Source organism: Calliphora vicina, chromosome 3 (assembly GCF_958450345.1).
Source record: "Calliphora vicina chromosome 3, idCalVici1.1, whole genome shotgun sequence".
In the NCBI taxonomy this organism is placed as follows: domain Eukaryota; kingdom Metazoa; phylum Arthropoda; class Insecta; order Diptera; family Calliphoridae; genus Calliphora; species Calliphora vicina.
The window spans coordinates 87,029,972-87,049,322 of record NC_088782.1 but is presented as its reverse complement, the minus strand read 5'-3'; the positions used below and the strand labels follow the sequence as shown (position 1 = coordinate 87,049,322).

Here is a 19,351-nt window from a genome sequence, read left to right as displayed (position 1 = left end):
AATAGTCACACTGACAGTTTTCAAAAATAATTTTTACCGACTACGTGTTAATGGGTTTTAGCAGATTAACCACCATTTTCTCAATCTCCGGTTATCGTTTTTCGTAACGATATACTTTCAATTAATAGAATTTTTGTATGAGAACTGTCAGTATATCGTCACGATAAAAAATAACTAGAGATTGAGAAAATGGGGATAAAAATTGTAATATCAATAATTTTTTTTTCCTTTTTGATAAATTAAACTAATTTCTGGGCACTTACATTCAAAATCGGATCCACTGAAGAAATGCAAAATTGATTTTTGCTTTGGAAACAATTTCGAAGCCTGTTTTCATAAAATCAATAATATTCTCATCAAATCATCAATAGACGAATTTGTTTAAAAAGACTGTTTTGTCATTTGATAAAAAATACTGTTTTATTTTTAAAAAATTCCAAAAATGTTTAAGAAAATTATAAAATAAAAATGGCTAAGACAAAATAAAATGGCTAGATCTTCCGGCTAAATTAAATCCAGCCATTTTTTATGGCAAAATTAAAATAAAATCGCTATATCTAGCCGGAAAATGGCTAAATTGGCAACCTTGCATACAATTGTGCAAGACTTGTTTTGTTTATTTAGTTAGTTTTCACTGAGCAGTCATAGTGTAAATACATATGATTGTCCGGTTTTATGATTTTCTTCATGTTGTTGGTATATGAAGTGTTTTGCATGAGTAAAGACGTATATATTTATAAATATATTTCTTTGTTGTTGTTTTTTTTCAATACACAAACCTTCATCACTGTAGGTCTTGTATTTAGTATTTATATTAAGTTATACTTTGGTGAAGGGTATATATGATTCAGCACAGCCGAATATAGCTCTGTTACTTGTTTTTTGTTAACTTATAAACAGAGATCGAAAATAACTCGTCCATATACCAAAAAACCCAAATTGTGATTTATATTTTTGTGATAAAAATAAATCACTGAAAATAACAGTTATAAAATGATTTCTATTTAAATGGTTTGGTATGACCTTTATTCTTTTTTGTTGTTTTTTAATGGTTTGTTATGAAATAAACAATTATTTGTTCTTGTTCTTAATAACTGTTACTTTCTCTTTTATTTACATACAATAACATATTACTAGTATTTTTTTAACAAATTATGGAAATATGATAAGTATGAAGTAATGAAGTCTGAGTAACAGAAATGAGATTTTTTTTTTAAATTGTTATTAATCTTTTGATAAATTTTATATATTTAAGCGTTGATTTGCATCAAATGCATTTTTGCGATTTATTTTTCATGTTCCCAAATAAAATTCACAAGCTGACCTTTACGAAAAAAAATAAATTATAAACCACTCATCCAGATCATTTGTGTTTGTTTCTTTTCTGTTTCTCTCAACCCCAAACCTAAAATCATAGACAACAACTAGATAGGTAACTGAGAGCCAAAAACCTAAGTCTGTTGTCAGAAACCTAATTCATGAGAATTTATTGCATGTATTTTGTTATTGTATCACCCGTATGTGTGAAAAGAGAGTAATTTTTCTATATGTATTACTCTCTCCTTCCGTTCTATGTGTTTATTCTATGCCTAAAATGTTCTCGAATAAATCACTCTCTCAGTGATATATCACAAAAAATTATTTTTAAATGGCTGCGAATGAGAATTTGCCATTGAAATGAAAGTGAACCCGTTATTTTCGGTCTCTGCTTATAAAAATTATTCATATTTGTTTTAAATCGAAGTAGCTAAAGGAAATTTTATTATTAGGCTTATTTGTTTGTAAATTATATTGTATATTGATGATATATTCACCCCTATTATGTATGTATGTTGTTGTCGACATTAAGTCACGTCGACGGCGCTCAAGTAGTATTTGCGAAGTCAATATCGATAAATATCGATAACAAATGTTAACTATTGACAGCAATTTGCAATTTTCTAAGGCGCGTTAAGATTGTACGTTTGGCACTCAAATTGTACGGAGGCTGAAATATTATTTCAATTTGCATATATTTTATTTTTTGCGAGCTTTTGCTTATTTTTTTGGAGAGTAATCTGGAAAACTGTGTACAAACAGTTGAGTATACTGGCTATTGTGATTTGGTGGAGAATAGAGTGTAAACTCTAGGATTGACACTGATGTTGACGATGGGAAGAATGGTAAAAGACCACGATTGGACGGTGCTGGTACTTCATCCGCTACTGTAGACGTCTCACGTTTAAACGGAAATGTTTCTGCAAGCTTTGATCCAAATCATCAAAATAAATTTTCATGTCTTGCTAACTTGGAGATACAGAATAACTGTGATGATTCTGTTGGTTATAATAAGAACATTAAGAATGCGGCGAAGGATGGGACTTCTAATTTAAAGCCGACTGGTAAATCTTTTTGCCCGCCAATATTTCTTTACAATGTAAACGTAAAGCACCTTTGTGACCAACTGGAGGCCAAGTCACCTAAAATTATTTTTAAAATAAAGAATGTAAACAAACACAAAAGTAAGTTGTACTTGTCAGATGCTTCGGTTCATGCGGAAATGATGTCACTTCTAAGAGAGAAGAAAATCAGTTCATACTCATTTACGCCAAAGGAATGAAATTATCCCTAGTTCTTCGCGGTATGTATTACAAAACAGAGGTTGAAGAAATTAAAGCAGCTTTAGACATTCAGGTCCCTAGTACAGTATCAAAGGTATCAAAATTTTCAACATCATTTTCAAAAAAAAACAACATGGAAACTGGTTTATTTCTCATAACTTTGATTCCAGGAAAAAAATTGGGAGACATATCCAACATTAAATATTTGCTGAATCAATCCATTGTGTGGGAAAAGCCTAAATGAAAGGATCATGATATCCAATGCCACAGATGTCAACACTGGGGACATATTTCTAGGAACTGCAATTCAGATTTTAAATGCGTTAAGTGCAATGATTCTCACTTACCAGGCTCGTGTCCTCGCAATGATTCTACGGATTCAGATCCTTGCTGCGTAAATTGTGGCAATTCCGGCCACCCGGCAAACTGGAGGGGATGTCCAGCATATACAAAATATCTGTCTGGCAAGAAAGATCGTATTATAAAAGCAAAGGAAGTCAGGAATACTGCAAAAACTAACGTTAATAGAGTCATCAACACATCTCTAGTTTCGCCTGGTAAGACATTTGCAAGTCTGTTGAGGACGCAATCATCTCAAGCTGAAACGTCATACAAACAAAAATCACCTATTGTAGATGAATTTTTAAAACTTGCTAATCTCTTTTTGGAACCAGAGGAATTAACGCTTGAGCAGGAGATAAATAAATTTCTTACAGAGCACAAAAATATGTCAAAGTATGAGGCAAAGAATAACAAGAAGGGAAGGCTCTCTCTTTTTCTACAACAACAACCTCTCTCTCTTCTCACATACAAGTAGTATGTGAATTCAACACACTTGAGAGAGAGATTTATCTTCAAAACTTTTTATTGAAAATTGCGATAAAATTGCAATTCTAACACACACTTTCACAAACACATACAATTTTTTAATTTTTTTCTACAATTTTAAACCATTAAATTAACCGAAACATGCATATTTTGCACAAACGAAAAATATATTTTTTTTGACATTAAATTTTTGGGTGTTGAAATTAAAACTGAAAAAACACATTTGTAAAATTTCGTATTGAAAATTAATACAAAATTCAAATAAGTTTAATTTTTTCAGAAATTATTGAATAAAAAGATGAAAACTCTATTTATAAAACCTTTCCTGGTCAAAAATGAAATAAATAATTTGAGAATTGTTCGAATTTTTAAATTTAATTATAATAAAATTTTTTTATAATTTTTTTTTTAACGCTTTATTGATTTATTGAATCTGTCTGTTTTGACCTTACAATAAGTATTCAAATCTTATAACTAAAATTAAAACTATTTGCTCTTCAGCAGGAGAGCCATAATGGTAAACTGTCACTCATCTTAGCGGGGTGGTAGATCTGCTCTACGGAGCCTGGATCGGGTTTGGGTCTGCACAAGTTGTCTTGCAAGCGTATTGGGATGGTTTCGCAGCTTCACAATATATTTCTCACGGACTTTCTTGAACTCTTCCTTTACCAATGTCACTTCTAGGTCTCTGTGGATGTTTTCATTTCTTATGTACCATGGTGCTCCCGTCATGGTCCTAAGAATTTTAGATTGGGCCCTCTGTATAAGATCAATACTGGTGTTGCTAGCCATTCCCCATAATTGAATTCCATATGTCCAAATTGGTTTTAAAACGGTCTTATACAGGACTTTTTATTCAAGGCTTAATTTTGATTGGTCACTGATTAACCAATGAAAGCTAGAGGCTTTTAACTTCATGTGAAGTCTCTTGGTTTCTATGTGTCGGCGCCAAGTAAGCCGTCTATCTAGATGAATACCAAGGTAGGTGACATAATCAGACTGCGGTATATTAACGTTGTTGAGTGTGACAGGTGGGCAATTTCCTTTCCTTAGAGCGAACGTAACATGTTTACTTTTCAGCTCATTTACCTTTATTCGCCAGTTTTTCAACCATGACTCCACACGTACGAGGTAATTCTGTAGTTGACTAGATGCCATGAGTGGGTTTTCGTCTGAGCGGTATCATCAGCAAATGTTGAAATTGTTAGTTTATCGCACGTAGGGAGGTCGGAGGTGTAAATCAAATATAGCGTAGGTCCTAGTACACTTCCCTGTGGAACGCCAGCTCCAATCTTGTATTCTCTCGTCACATAATCATTGTACTTAACTCTGAAAAGTCTATTCGATAAATAAGACTCCAGCAATTTATGAGTACATAGTGGTAGTAAACATTTGATTTTATGTACTAGACCCTTATGCCATACCTTGTCAAAAGCCTGAGCAACGTCTAAAAAGACGGCAGAACAATATTTCTTTAATTCAAAAGGTTTTCTAATCTCTCCAGTTAAACGATTGACCTGTTCAATGGTGCCATGATGTTCACGGAAACCAAATTGGTGTACTGGGATAATTTTTCCATCATTCAAAAAAGGTATTATCTTTTCCTGGAATATTTTCTCGAATAGCTTCGACAAACAAGGGAATAGGCTAATAGGTCTATAAGAAGATGGCAGGGTTAAATCTTTACCCGGTTTAGGTATCATTATTATTTGAGAAATTTTCCAATTTTTTGGATAAATTCCTAGTTTCAAGATCGCATTAAACAATATAGATAGCACAATTATTGCCACATTTGGTAGGTTCTTAATCATTGATGGCGTTATTAAATCATATCCCGGTGATTTTTTCAAGTTTAATTTATTTTTAATTACTCTATTAACATCCTCAGGACTAATATCGAATTGGGCTGCATTAGCCATTGTTGAAGCTGGCAGTTCTTCTAGTTCAAACTCATTTGCCGTGGAGTTGGGTTGAAATACTTCACTTAAATGTTCAGCAAATACTGAAGCTTTTTCTATAGCACTTCGTGCCCAGGTTCCGTCAGCTTTTCTTAAAGCGCTTTGTGCCTCTACCAGTGGCTTAATGTTCCTCGTTGCCTTCCAAAGAGAGAAATTTGTGTATTTTGTAGTCGTCAAACTTTTAATATAATTTTCGTTTATGCGATCCTCTTCTAAATGAAGGGCTCTTTTCAGTTTTCGTACTGCTGCGGACATCCTCTGCTTTGCAGCAGGTGATCTATTATGTTGCCATTCTCTTCTGAGTCTTCTCTTTTCGAGAAGAAGTCTTTCAATATCCGAACTTGAAATAGGCGTATTAGTTTTTGGAGGGATCTGGCACCTAGAGTGTTCCAGAGCCGAAACAATCAATGACGTGAAGTCATTGACGGTCCTATCTATGTCTTCCTCACACTGTAAATTAGGATTTGTGTGGATATGACTGCTGATATATTTCCTATATTTTAGCCAATTTGTCTTAAAATACAAAGAGTCCTTAGGAAATCTTAGGATGTTGGGTCTCTCACAGTAATTAATAATTACAGGAGAGTGGTCAGAAGATAGATCATAGGATATTTCTGTGGATATTGCATTCCGAATAATATTTCTGCATATGGCGAAGTCTATTAGATCAGGAATTTTTCTAGGATCAGTTGGCCAATAAGTTGGGTGTCCAGGAGACACAAAATCTAAGCAATTTTTGCGATCAACTAGAGCTTTATACAGCTGTCTACCTCTGGGATTTACCAATCGCGAACCCCAATATGTATGTTTGGCATTGTAGTCTCCACATGCCAGAAACCGATCTCCTAGTGTTATAAAGAATTCTTCAAATTTCTCCTTGGTCATCGAAAAACGTGGTGGGCAATATATAGAGCTCAGAGTTAAGTCTCCAGCTGAGTATTCAAGGCGAATAGATGTTGCTTGCATATAATCCTTTGAAAACGCATCTAGGGCATAGTGTCTGAATCGGTTTCTAATTATGATACCGGTACCGCCATGTGCCTTACCATCCGGATGGTTTGTGTAATAAAATGAGTATCCTGATATATTAAAGTTATATCTATTTGTAAGATGTGTCTCCGAAATTAACATCACATCGATGCTATTATTTAACATAAAATGGGAAATTTCCGATTTGTGCTGGTTTAAACCAGCAGGTCGCTTTTTTACAACTATGTGTGTTTCAGGAGTGTGGTGAAAGTGGTTTTTTCACCAATACATATAAACAATATGTTACCAATACATTCATATAGTTAGGTTTTTTTTGACAACCGACTTAGGTTTTTTTTGACAGAGTTTCACTTCTTGTTATTATTCTTTGGTATGAGGCAAAAAAAGTTTTTTTAAGCCTACTCTCTAAAGTTAAAAGTATTTATGGGCCATAGATTTCTTAACTTTTTGACTTTTAATGTAAGATCACTTGTGGATACAAGTCGTCAAATTGATCTCTACAACACCCTGTATTACAACAAAATTGACATCGGCTTCATACAAGAATGTCGCCTAAATCGAAACAAAAAAATATACCTTAAAGACTATAATTTTACACTCACACATTGGAGTAGCAATTGTTTTATTTCAAATAAAATTCAATACGAATAATATACTCAAAAAATATTTAATTGGCTCAGTTTATATTCCTGGAAACTTTCCTGTCACTGCCTTAAGTAATGGCCTATCAAAAATTCTACAAGTGGCTAGTGAGTTTGACGGTTTCGTGCTTGGAGGAGGCCTGAATGCTAAAAATCCCTCGTGGGGAGATCTATTGGACAATGCAAACGGTAAAATCTTATATAATTGGCTTTTAGACCATTCACTCGAGGTGGTTCGTATTTGCGCAGACAAACCCTCGTACCCAAACTGATCTTCCTTTCTGGATCATTTCCTGGTAAGCCCGCACCTCTTGGACTCCAGTTCCCAAAATTTAAGAGTTTCAACATTACCCTCATTCTCACACCATTTTCCAATCAAACTTAAATTAATTCTCAGACGCAGCGACTTACTTTTACGTAATCCACGTTTTTTACATCCTATAAGAATACAAACTGGAATCGTTTTCGCCACGATTTGGAGTCTGCCTGTATGGATATCATGCCTTCTGAATATAGAAATCTTCAGAATAATGAAATAGATTCCTTGATATCGACGTTCAACTCTGTTCTTACATCTATACATGACCGCAACTCTGAAAAGATTGAGATTAGCCATAACAAAGCTCCAATTTCCGAAAATATTAAGAAGTTTTTTTAAAAACTAAAAAAAATAAGGCCAGGCCCAACTGCCTTTAAGCAAATTTACCAGGCAATAGGCAATAAGAAGTCGTCATTCTGTAATGAAATTGTTGTCAACAACATTTCCATCTCCGATGATGATATCATTGCAGAACATTTCCGTAGTTACTACAGTAGAGTCTACAGCGAAAACACACCTGAGCGGCCGTTAGACAATATTAATTCCCGTATATCCACTTTAATGGAAGTTATGCCACAACACATATATTCTTTTGATACAACTTCAAATTCCTTGGAAAATCCTGATAATTATCATTTTACTAATCTTGATGACGTTAAGCAAATTGTTAAAAAAGTAAACAATAAAAAATCGTATGGTATAGACGGGGTCTCAAATTTTATTCTGAAAAAGCTCCCGGACATATCGTGGAAATTTCTGACCATATTATTTAACAATTGCCTCAACAACTATTACTTTCCTGCAGCATGGAAATCTGCTAAAATTATTCCAATAAAGAAGAAGGAGAGCAGTAACAATCTTGCAGATTTTCGCCCCATATCGTTACTATCAAATATCGGAAAGGTATTTGAGCACATTATTAAAAATTAACTTGAAAATGATTTCTTGGTTAACCCAGTGTCACTGTTCCAATTTGGATTTAAAAAATACCACTCCACACAACATGCTCTTTTAAAACTGCACAATGACGTCATTCATAATCTGAGGCAAAAGATTTGTACCGTTGCCATTTCTCTAGACATTGAAAGGGCCTTTGATTCGGCCTGGCATAAGGGAATTTTATATAAGCTAATTGAGCTTGAGGTTGATCCTTTTCTTGTAAAGATGTTTGAGAGCTATTTCACGGACCGTAGGTTCAATGTGCAGATCAACGAGTCTATGTCTAGTTTTGATTTAGTAAACAGCGGTGTGCCCCAAGGAAGTGTACTGGCACCTTACTTATTTAACCTATTTCTATATGACTTTCCTCACTGTGTAGGAACCACTAAAGCCATTTTATATGCGGATGACTGTCTAATCTACGCTCACCATGAATCACCAGCACAGGCATTGTGTAATGCTACTCTTCACCTGAACACAATCGATAATTATTATAGAAAGTGGGGCATTAAGATAAACGCTGCAAAATCTCAGGCTATTTGTATAAGAAATGCATCAGGTAAATGCGCTAGATTCGTGGTTGCGGAAAGTAAGCTTCTGAGACTCTCCTTGAATGGCGTTGAAATTCCATTTAAATCCAGTATTAAGTACCTTGGAGTAAACTTTGATAAGTTAATGAAATTTAATAATCTCGGAAGAATTTTACTTACCAAAGCTAAACGTATTACTGGCATGTTTTACAGTTTATTTAATAGTTCACACCTTCACCAGAACACGAAACTTCTTCTGTACAAGGTTGCTATTAGATCAGCTCTCATTTATGCATTTCCAATCTGGTTTTCTATTTCACCGATAGTTGCAAAAGAATTGGAAATACATGAAAGAAAAGTTCTACGAAAATGTATTGGAAGAAATTTTCAAAGCCATACCAAACGATACTCCAACTCATATATATATACTAGAGTGACAATCAGTTGTATGGAAAAAAATGTTTGTTAAAATTTTGAAGAGTGCCGGGTGGAATATTGTGACACTAGGCCTAAATGTTAAGTGCTGAAAATTTGAGCCAAATCGGGCAACGATTTCTGGACGCGCATCGAGGTCAAAGTTCAGATATATGCAAAATTTTACTGTTAATATGGAATAAATAGGTGAAACTCGTTAACTTTCTGCATTGTTTTCTAAAAATATGTAGATTTATTTATATTAATGAATATTACATTAAAAAAAAGTTTTGGAAATTAACCCTGTATCTCCTTTGGTTCAAAATGACCCAAAAACTGTATTATCGCCAAAATTAGAGAAAAATGCAAATTTTTCAGTTTTTGAAAAAATTTTGCTACTAAATAAATACTTTTGCAATTGAATGCAAAAGAATCGAAATATGTACCTAATTATCGTTGTAATGAGATATAAATGACAAAATTTGATTAAAAAATGTTAAAGTTATTACAAATTCGCCAGACCATTACCGTGTTTCAGGCCACTTGAACAAAAAATTTAGAAAAAAAATTTAGATATTTCGAGAAAAATTAAAATAAAAGCTCATTTTTACTTAAAATATGTCAATATTTATTGTATATAAGTTTTTGTCTTCGTAGGATAACGTTAACCTATTCGCAGGTATGGCCAAAAAAAATAATTTTTTTTAACGGCTGTTTCAAAACTCCATTTTCAAATTTTTAAAAATTTTGTTAAACAAATTTCAGGTTTTTTCGATCATAACATTGGGGTTTATTGAGATCAAAATAGGGAATAAAAATATGAAAAAATTATGTCAATACCTCTTACAGTTTTTCCGTACCTGCGATTGAAATTTTGTGTTTTTCAAGAAAAACTAATTTTTTGCCCATATTTAGGCGAATGAGTCCAATTTCCTTACTGTTATAAATTTTAAGTAAAACCTATTCATAATATTATAGTCCTTGTAATTTTAAATATGTTCTGAAAGTTTTACTAAAATCGGAAAACGATAACCTTTGAATCGTGAAGGTCAAAGGTAAAATTGTTCAATATTTGGAATTTCTAATGAAAAGATAGCGAAATGTTACATATTTTTGGGCCGATTTTCATGAAACTGGAGGAAAATATATATTGGGGTCTAGCATTTACAACAACAGTGCAAAAATGAATTTTAACCTTTAAGAGGACTTGGGGTCAAAATGGTTGTGTTTTTCTTGATTTTAAAAGTTGAGAATAATTTGGACCCCAAGTGCTGCTAAGGGTTAATTTCCATTTTTGTGCTGTTATTTTAAATTCTGGACTTTATGTTATATTTTCCTCAAGTTTCATGAAAATCTGCCCAAAAATATGTAACATTTCGCTATCTTTTCAATAGAAATTCCAAATATTGAAAAATTTGACCTTTGACCTTCACGATTCAAAGGTTATCGTTTTCCGATTTTAGTAAAACTTTCAGAACATATTTAAAATTACAAGGACTATAATATTGTGAATAGGTTTTACTTAAAATTTATAACAGTAAGGAAATTGGACTCATTCGCCTAAATATGGACAAAAAATTAGTTTTTCTTGAAAAACGCAAAATTTAAATCGCAGGTACGGAAAAACTGTAAGAGGTATTGACATAATTTTTTCATATTTTTATTCCCTATTTTGATCTCAATGAACCCCAATGTGATGATCAAAAAAATCTGAAATTTGTTTAACAAAATTTTTAAAAATTTGAAAATAGAGTTTTGAAACAGCCGTTAAAAAAAATTATTTTTTTTGGCCATACCTGCGAATAGGTTAACGGTATCCTACGAAGACAAAAACTCATATACAAGTAAATATTGACATATTTTAAGTAAAAATGAGCTTTTATTTTAATTTTTCTCGAAATATCTAAATTTTTTTTCTAAATTTTTTGTTCAAGTGGTCTGAAACACGGTAATGGTCTGGCGAATTTGTAATAACTTTAACATTTTTTAATCAAATTTTGTCATTTATATCTCATTACAACGATAATTAGGTACATATTTCGATTCTTTTGCATTCAATTGCAAAAGTATTTATTTAGTAGCAATTTTTTTTCAAAAACTGAAAAATTTGCATATTTCTCTAATTTTGGCGATAATACAGTTTTTGGGTCATTTTGAACCAAAGGAGATACAGGGTTAATTTCCAAAACTTTTTTTTTAATGTAATATTCATTAATATAAATAAATCTACATATTTCTAGAAAACAATGCAGAAAGCTAACGAGTTTCACCTATTTATTCCATATTAACAGTACAATTTTGCATATATCTGAACTTTGACCTCGATGCGCGTCCAGAAATCGTTGCCCGATTTGGCTCAAATTTTCAGCACTTAACATTTAGGCCTAGTGTCACAGTATTCCACCCGGCACTCTTTGAAATCTAAAAAAAAAAATCGGCTGTCACTCTAATATATACCCAGTCTGGTGTCAAACCTTTGTGTGCGTATGCCTTCGACCTCCAAAGGAAATTTGTTGGAAATCTTGGTCACCATAACTCCCTTATGAACGACATTTATGAGGAGGAGAGATACACGGACTGGTCGAGATTTGGATACCTATCGCCTATTGGTATTGTTATGGAGTCTTTGGATGCTGACATGGATCCATTCAAGCTGCCGGATTTTTATTGCAAGGCAATTCCTGGTGCCCATAGAGGATGAATTCACCACTTTTTCATCCATTTTATTTACTTATTATTTATATGACAATTTATTATTTTTTTTTGTACTTAAATGGTACTCTCGAATTATGTATGTACTTATTGTTCATCAATGTAACTGTTTTATTAACGTGATTTTTGAATTATGGGAATTCCATTTCTGTTATTTACATATACAATGTATGTTACATGTAATTATTGTTAGTCATTTAATTTATCTGTGACAGTGAGGCCAATGTGATTTACGGTTTTGTTTTATTTAGTTTTAAGTGTTATTTAGTTTTATGTATTTATTTGTAGCATTGTTTGCGTATCATTTTAACAGTTCAATGTTAACAACATATGATTTTTATTTAGCAAGTTGCTTTTCATCTTTTAATGTGTATTAAAACAAGACAAATATATAGTTTTAAGATTTTATACATCAAAATGTCGATTTTGTATCTCACTCTTCCATGTAAAGAAAAAAAAGACTCAATAAAACGCTTTACTTACTTACTTACTTAAGGCGCGTTAAAGTCGACATTGACTGAAAACGAGTCTTTTTTTGTCGACACGATATTTGACAACGACTCATACAAAAATTAAAAATAAGTAGCAATTAGAGAAATTAAAAAAATAAAATCAACAATGGGAAGCAATTTGAAACCGTAATGCCAAAACATAGAGCTGCAATTTATTTTTATTTTATTTTTTTCAATTAATTTTAAACATGGTTGCGATGAGCTCAGGCTTAAGTCAGTTCTATTGACACTTTTCAAATCACTTAAAAAATGTAGCTATTAGCGGAGTTATCTATTGTAAACAAAATAAAAAAATTATCTTGCCTGTACTACCATAGTGTAAAAAATTATTTCGCCCGGCCGAGCGCTGGCTGCATATTAAATATTTACTAGCGAAGCCGGTGTTCCAAATATTCAAATCATAGCTTCTTTTCATTACATTTAAGCTTAAGGATTAGTTTGTTTCACTGGAATCCAATAGAAAACGGCATTTTTTATACGAATAATAAATAAAATTCAACAGCTGTCACGAAATGCATAGGGATGATACTTATTTCTTTTAAATTATCGATAACAAGTCGACATCAACACAATATTGTTAGTAAATACCGATTTATCGTCGGTGATGTCGACTCGAAGTGACAACGACTACAAAGTGATGTCGACAACGACATACAAAAGTTTTAGGGAGTTCGTGAAGAAAATTTAAAAAATGTTTATGTCAATATTTAGGGCATTAATAAATAAGTTTATTTATAAAATAAAAAATTAATTTACATATTAGAAAAAATAATAACAAATACATTAAAAATTCATAGGAAAAAGTCTACATACAGCTACAAAAAAATAAATATTTACTTTAAAAAAAAAAAATCAAAAAAAAGTTGTATTTTTTTGTGGAATTTAGTTCAAGTTTTTGTTGTGTAAAAAAATCAGAGTGTAATTTTCCATTTTTTTAACTGAATAAAAATTGTATATAAAATTAACTCTTAATATTTGGTTGGTCCACCTGGGCATCAATAACTGCTTGAATTATTAATTTCACCAAATTCTCTGTAATAGATGTTATTTCGGACAATGCTCGAATAAGAGCAGTTTTTAATGTTTCAGGGCTACTAATTTCATATTTTCGCACAAATTTTGACAAAACGTACCTATTGTGCTCTATTGGGTTTAATTCTGGTGACTGGGGTGGTGAATATAGCTGTCTTGGGGCATAATAAAGAAGCCAGTCTCAATCGTATTGGGATGTTTTTAAATGTGCTCCGCCAATTTTGGGGTATTTATTTTCGGAACACGTCTCGAAAGTATCTTAGTTCTGCCAGATCTTGGCTTATTTTCGTTTCTATTGGTGTTATTATAATTTTTTATGATCGTCTGTACAGTAGGCGATCATAAATTGTCTTAGCAATTTCTCCATAAGATTTATTTGCCTTTCGGAGATTTACTATCATATTCCGAACTGAAATATGAATCTCTTTTCAATTTGCCATTTTCAAGGATAAAAATTCTTTAAATATCACTTTGTCCACTTAAACAATTGTAATGCTTGTAAATTTAAATAAATCAACAAAATTAACTGTTATATCCTTTTCTTTGTTTTTATACCCTTCACCATGAGTGGCAAGGGTATATATAAGTTTGTCATTCCGTTTGTAATTTCTACATTTTTCATTTGCGACCCCACAAAGTGTATATATTCTGAATCGTTATAGATAGCGGAGTCGATATAGCCATGTCCGTCTGTGTGTTAAAATTTTCTGAAGCCCCCAAATAACTTACATACACGAATGATACATCAATATCTCCGAAATTCTTCCGGCTCGGTTGCTATTTAAAATCGAGAAAATCGGTCCACAAATGGCTGAGATATAAGGAAAAAACCAGGACAACCTCGATTTTTGACCCATATCTGGATTACTAAATCATTAATATAGACAATATGGATATCTAATGATAGATATTTCAAAGACCTGTGAAACGACGTATATAAGACCATAGTAAGTTGGACCTACAATGGGTCAAAATTGGAAAAAATATTTTTTAAACCGAATTTTTTTTTTTCACCAAAATTGTTTTCACTAAATATTAAAAAAAAAATTTAAAAAACAATTTCGAAAAAACAACTGGAAAAAAAATTCAAATTTTGTTTACCTAAAAATATTTAAAATTTTTATTTTAAAGTATAATTTGGTTAAGGGTATATAAGATTCGGCACAGCCGAATATAGCTCTCTTACTTGTTAATATTATATTTGATGTTAGAAGATACTACGTTGCACAGTGGGGGATTTGAAAAAAGTGGAAATAAATCTGGAACTTCTAAACGAATAGCCCGATTTTCCTACAGGTTGATATATAATATCCCAGCAAAAATTTAGTGAATTTTTGTAATGACAACTAGTTATTTCATGCATTATTTTGTAATGAGTGGTGGTTACCCAGCACATTATTTTATTTACTAGAATAAGTACTTATTTATATACAGGTTGGTAATGAACTTTCGCATTTAGCACAGCTATCTAGTGTGTTTGACTGGAAAACGGGAGGTTAGTGGTTCGCCACCTGTCAAAGCTATTAATTTTTTTGTTCATATCATATTCATTTACAATAAAATAACTCGTACATGGAACAGTGAGTTAGCAGCTTGACTATCAAACACAAGCAAATAATGTGACTCAAGGCGAATTCATACAAGGTGGTGGCAGTTCTACAAAAACAACAATTGGTCTTAACAAATGTCAAAAAACCAAAATGAAAAATTAAACAAATAAGTATTTAAACTTAATATAGTGTAGATAATTCGATAGTGAGGGCTTTACTTATTTATGTAAATAATTAATATTTTGTTAGTAAGCTTAGAATAGTAGATATTTAAATATAAAAACAAGCTATGAAAGTTGTTAGAACCAAAAAGCAAAAAAAAAAATTATCAGCTGTTTGACTGACTCCACCTTGTATAAATTCGCCTTGATGTGACTGTTCGATTCCCACCAGAGATGCCAAGTGTAGGGAATTTTCCCTTTTTGTAGGGATTTTTTCCTAAAATTTCGCACGTAGGGAAAAAGGGAAAGATTTCATACTTTTGTCGAATTGTAGAGATTTTTGTAATGGCAATTTAAAACTATATATTTTCCAATTATAGAATTAAAAAATATAAAATTTGTTTAAGTGTAGAAACTCGTAAATTTGGTATAGTATGAAGTAAATAATAATATGACATTTTTAATATCATCACCGCTTTCAAATTATATAGTGATTCCTCTTTTTAAGCTATTTGACATTTCCTTAAAGAGCTAGCTGCGCTGATAATTTTTGAAATCTACAAGAGTAGTTTCTCCAATAAATTTTCTTTTGAAGTAAACACTTGTTTGGTTTTGTGCATTTTTTTTACATACGTACGCCTTCTTTGCAGGTCTCTTCGATTTTAATAAGTATGTTTTTAAGTAATAAATAACATTAAAACATAACTAATTTTAGAAAAAAAGTCCAATTCGTCTTCTGAGAATTATGAATACAAATTAAAGAAATACAGCTCAAGTTGGTAGAGAGAAGAGAAGCTATTGGGATAGCTGGAGCCAGTCAAAGAAGACGATTTTAAATGTAGATGCAAGGCTGGTGGCAAAATATTAAATTGCGGTAAATCAAATCTAAGTAAACAAGCTAATACCCAAATGTACAAAAAATCTTTCTGAAACAAAAACCCAAACAATGGATTCATTTTTTGACCCTGAAAAAATCAATGATGTGGCCAAATTCGAAATCCGCTAAAGCCTTAGCTGTTCAAATTTGAAAAAGTAGTGTAGGGAAAATAAAAAGTAGGTGTAGGGAAAAAAAGGAATTTTTTCATAATCGTAGGGATTTCTGAAAAAATCTCCTGGCATCACTGATTCCCACACAAGGCAATATGTTTTTTTTAGCTACATATTCTTGTTGTGAATTTACTACTTATTTCTTAACTGATTGTAAGTACATTTGTAAGCTTGACCCATGATTTTTTTAAAAATCTCGAACAAAGGTAAAAATAAGTAGTTATGCCTTGGCTCCAATATTACTTGCTGGCTAACTAAGTAAAGTTTTTGCTGGGATGTATATCTTTTCTTTTCCGCTAGTCAAATTTATAGATATAAAATCAACAACAAACTGAAAATTTATAGAAAATTGCTGTTTTGTAATATATTTTTGTCCACTGCATTGCCGATAATCTGCATTATCAAACATGCAAGACAACTACAAGATGAAGCTAATTGCTGCGAGTTATGTATTTGGAAGCCATTAATTTGACTAGCGGAAAAGAAAAGATATATGTACATATTGTTAAGCTGTAAAACTAGGTGAAGGGGGAAAGGGCTAGATGAATTGGAAGGTTGTTCAAACTCTCTGAGCCGAAACAAAATCGTTTAGATTTTGTACTCAGAATAATTTAAAAAACAATATCAAACGAAAAGGAAGGAATAAAACAAATTAGGAATTTTATAATTATTTATTAAATTATTTGGAAGGTGGATACTTACCAAGTAGAAATAAGTAGGAAAGCGAAGTACAGGTTAGAGTTAGATTTGTATCTCTCTAAAAAGAAGTATTTAGTAGCATTCTGCATTTATATACAATAGGGTGGCCCTTAATAAACGAAAGTTGGCTTTTGGCCATTCTCACCCTCCAGTTTGGTGAACATTAGTAAAAAAGTCATCCTGAAAAAATTTTAGGTAAATCGGTTGGGGATAAGACGTGCCGCAAGCCCTCTGAAGTTTTGAGATGCATTTACAAGGGGAAAAAATGCATTTTTTTCAGTTTTTGTAAAAATTTTGCCATTAAAAAATTACTTTTGCAATTTAATTTAAAAGAATCGAAATGTATACGTAATTGTCGTTCTAATGAGATACATATATTAAGGAAAAATAGGAATTGCAGGGAAATGAAGAAAATCGCTAAGTGTTGTTTTGGTGTAAACACATATTATATATCAACGTGTAGGAAATTATGTCCTCTTTTCAAAAATGTACAACATTTTAAGAATTAAAAAAATTATAAAAGACTTTTTTCAAAAATATGGAAAATTATAGCTGATTTTTTTGGAAAATTTTAATTTTTAAAATGCAATAACAGTTTTTTTATGAATCGTTTTTAATGAAATTTTACATTTATATAGAAACTTTCGATCCAAATCCAAAAGTGAAAAAGATATTTGTGAATTGTTAATGACAATCCCACAATTCCCAAAAAACTTTCCAAAAATCCCAAAATTGTATTTTTTTAGATTTTTTAAGCCTAAATTCAAAACTAAAACTTATCAACACCTACTACGTTTAGAAGTTACAGATTTATTTCCACTTTTTTTTCAGATCTCCCACTGGGCGTTGTATGTAGATCAGGGAAGCGCAAAAAGAGAAATTGTAGTTTGTGTGCATGTATTTGTTAAAAATAAAAAAATCGCAACAACATCAAGCAACAGAATGAAATATTTGTATTTTTACGCTCTATTGTTTGCAACTAAATGAGTTATTTGTATTTTTACGCTCTTGCTATGTGTTTTGTTTACTTTCGGGTTGTGTACGTGTAAATTCACGAAAATGTTCGTAATCTCAACAATATGAATGCCTACCAATGATGTAGATTTTCTTCCTGCTAATTATTGAGTTTTTCTCCAATAATTTTTTTCATATTCTTTTTTACTTCAAACAGTCTTAATTATAAATACCTTAAACATTGCTATAACATCTTTTTTCAATTTTCGCCACTAATTCTCTAAAACTTCAAAATCGTAGGGTGTATTTAGACTTTTTTCCTTGACTGTACATAATAGGGGTGATTGATGATTTGCCTGACATGGACAGGTTGTTTAACTAGTTAGACATAAATCTGTGTAATTCAACACACCTCCTCAACTTAAATGATTAACTTATAATGCAGATAGTCACTAACTAACGTTTAACTTAAGAATATATTATATCTACACCATAAAAAGTAGCATTTACTTGTTTTTTTTCAATTAGTTAAATAAAACAGTGTAAAAAGTATACTATTTATCTCACTTAGGTTTCATACGAACTTTATCACACCTCGATGCTGAATCGAAGAACTTCTACTGGCTAACATTATGTGCTCAAGATGGTGCAATTGTCCCATTGGTTAGCTGTGTACAGGTACAAATATTTAAATCTATATTGTTTTTTATTTCATTAACATATATATATTTATTTATAGGTCTACATAGAAATTGAAGATGTTAATGATAATGTGCCAATAACTGAAAAACCCGTTTACTGTCCTTCAATAAAAGAGGGAAGTCCTCCAAAAACACGAGTTATCTTATTAAATGCTACAGACGATGATAAAGATGCTGCTAATCTTATAACATATAAAATAATATCTGGAAATCCAGAAGGCTTTTTCGAGTTAAATAAGACGACTGGTATGTGCTAATAATGCTTTGTATTTAAAAGGTTTTAAAAAGCTCTGAACCAAAGTATAACAAGTAGTCCAACTCTTTGACAGCAGTACCTAACTTTAAACATGTGTTAGTGAAAAAGTACCTAAGTCTAAATATGTGTTAGTAACAATAATGTATATGTGTTGGTGCCTTTTTAATTTTCACCATACACACAGAGTTCTATAAAAATGTTTGAATTTTAATTTATTTAAATTTTGTTCTATTATCAATACCAAAAATTGAAACTCTGTTCTATAGTTTAATTTATACCACAAACAAAATAAAATGTCAAAATTAATTTTAAAGAATATTTTCTAGTTTGTGCAAAATGGACGTGATTTGGAACTGAAAAAGTGTCAAATGTGTTAAAAAATTTAAGAAATAGTGTGTGTTAATGATTTAACGTGTTTTGATCTATATTTAATCTACAATTTCTGGTTAAAAATTCGAGACTTTTGATTGGATTACATCTCTCACAAGGGTGTTGAATTCACATGGTA

The 19,351-nt window shown here is 31.6% G+C and overlaps 1 protein-coding gene across 1 annotated transcript in view; it reads left to right on the top strand.

The window, feature by feature from the left end:
• The window catches only part of kug (kugelei), a 733,937-nt gene that overhangs the window by 124,506 nt on the left and 590,080 nt on the right, over positions 1-19,351 (top strand). The window contains exons 4-5 of the mRNA XM_065505961.1: positions 18,458-18,564; positions 18,626-18,833. Coding sequence (XP_065362033.1) covers positions 18,458-18,564; positions 18,626-18,833 — 315 coding nt within the window. The remainder of the gene's footprint in view (positions 1-18,457; positions 18,565-18,625; positions 18,834-19,351) is intronic.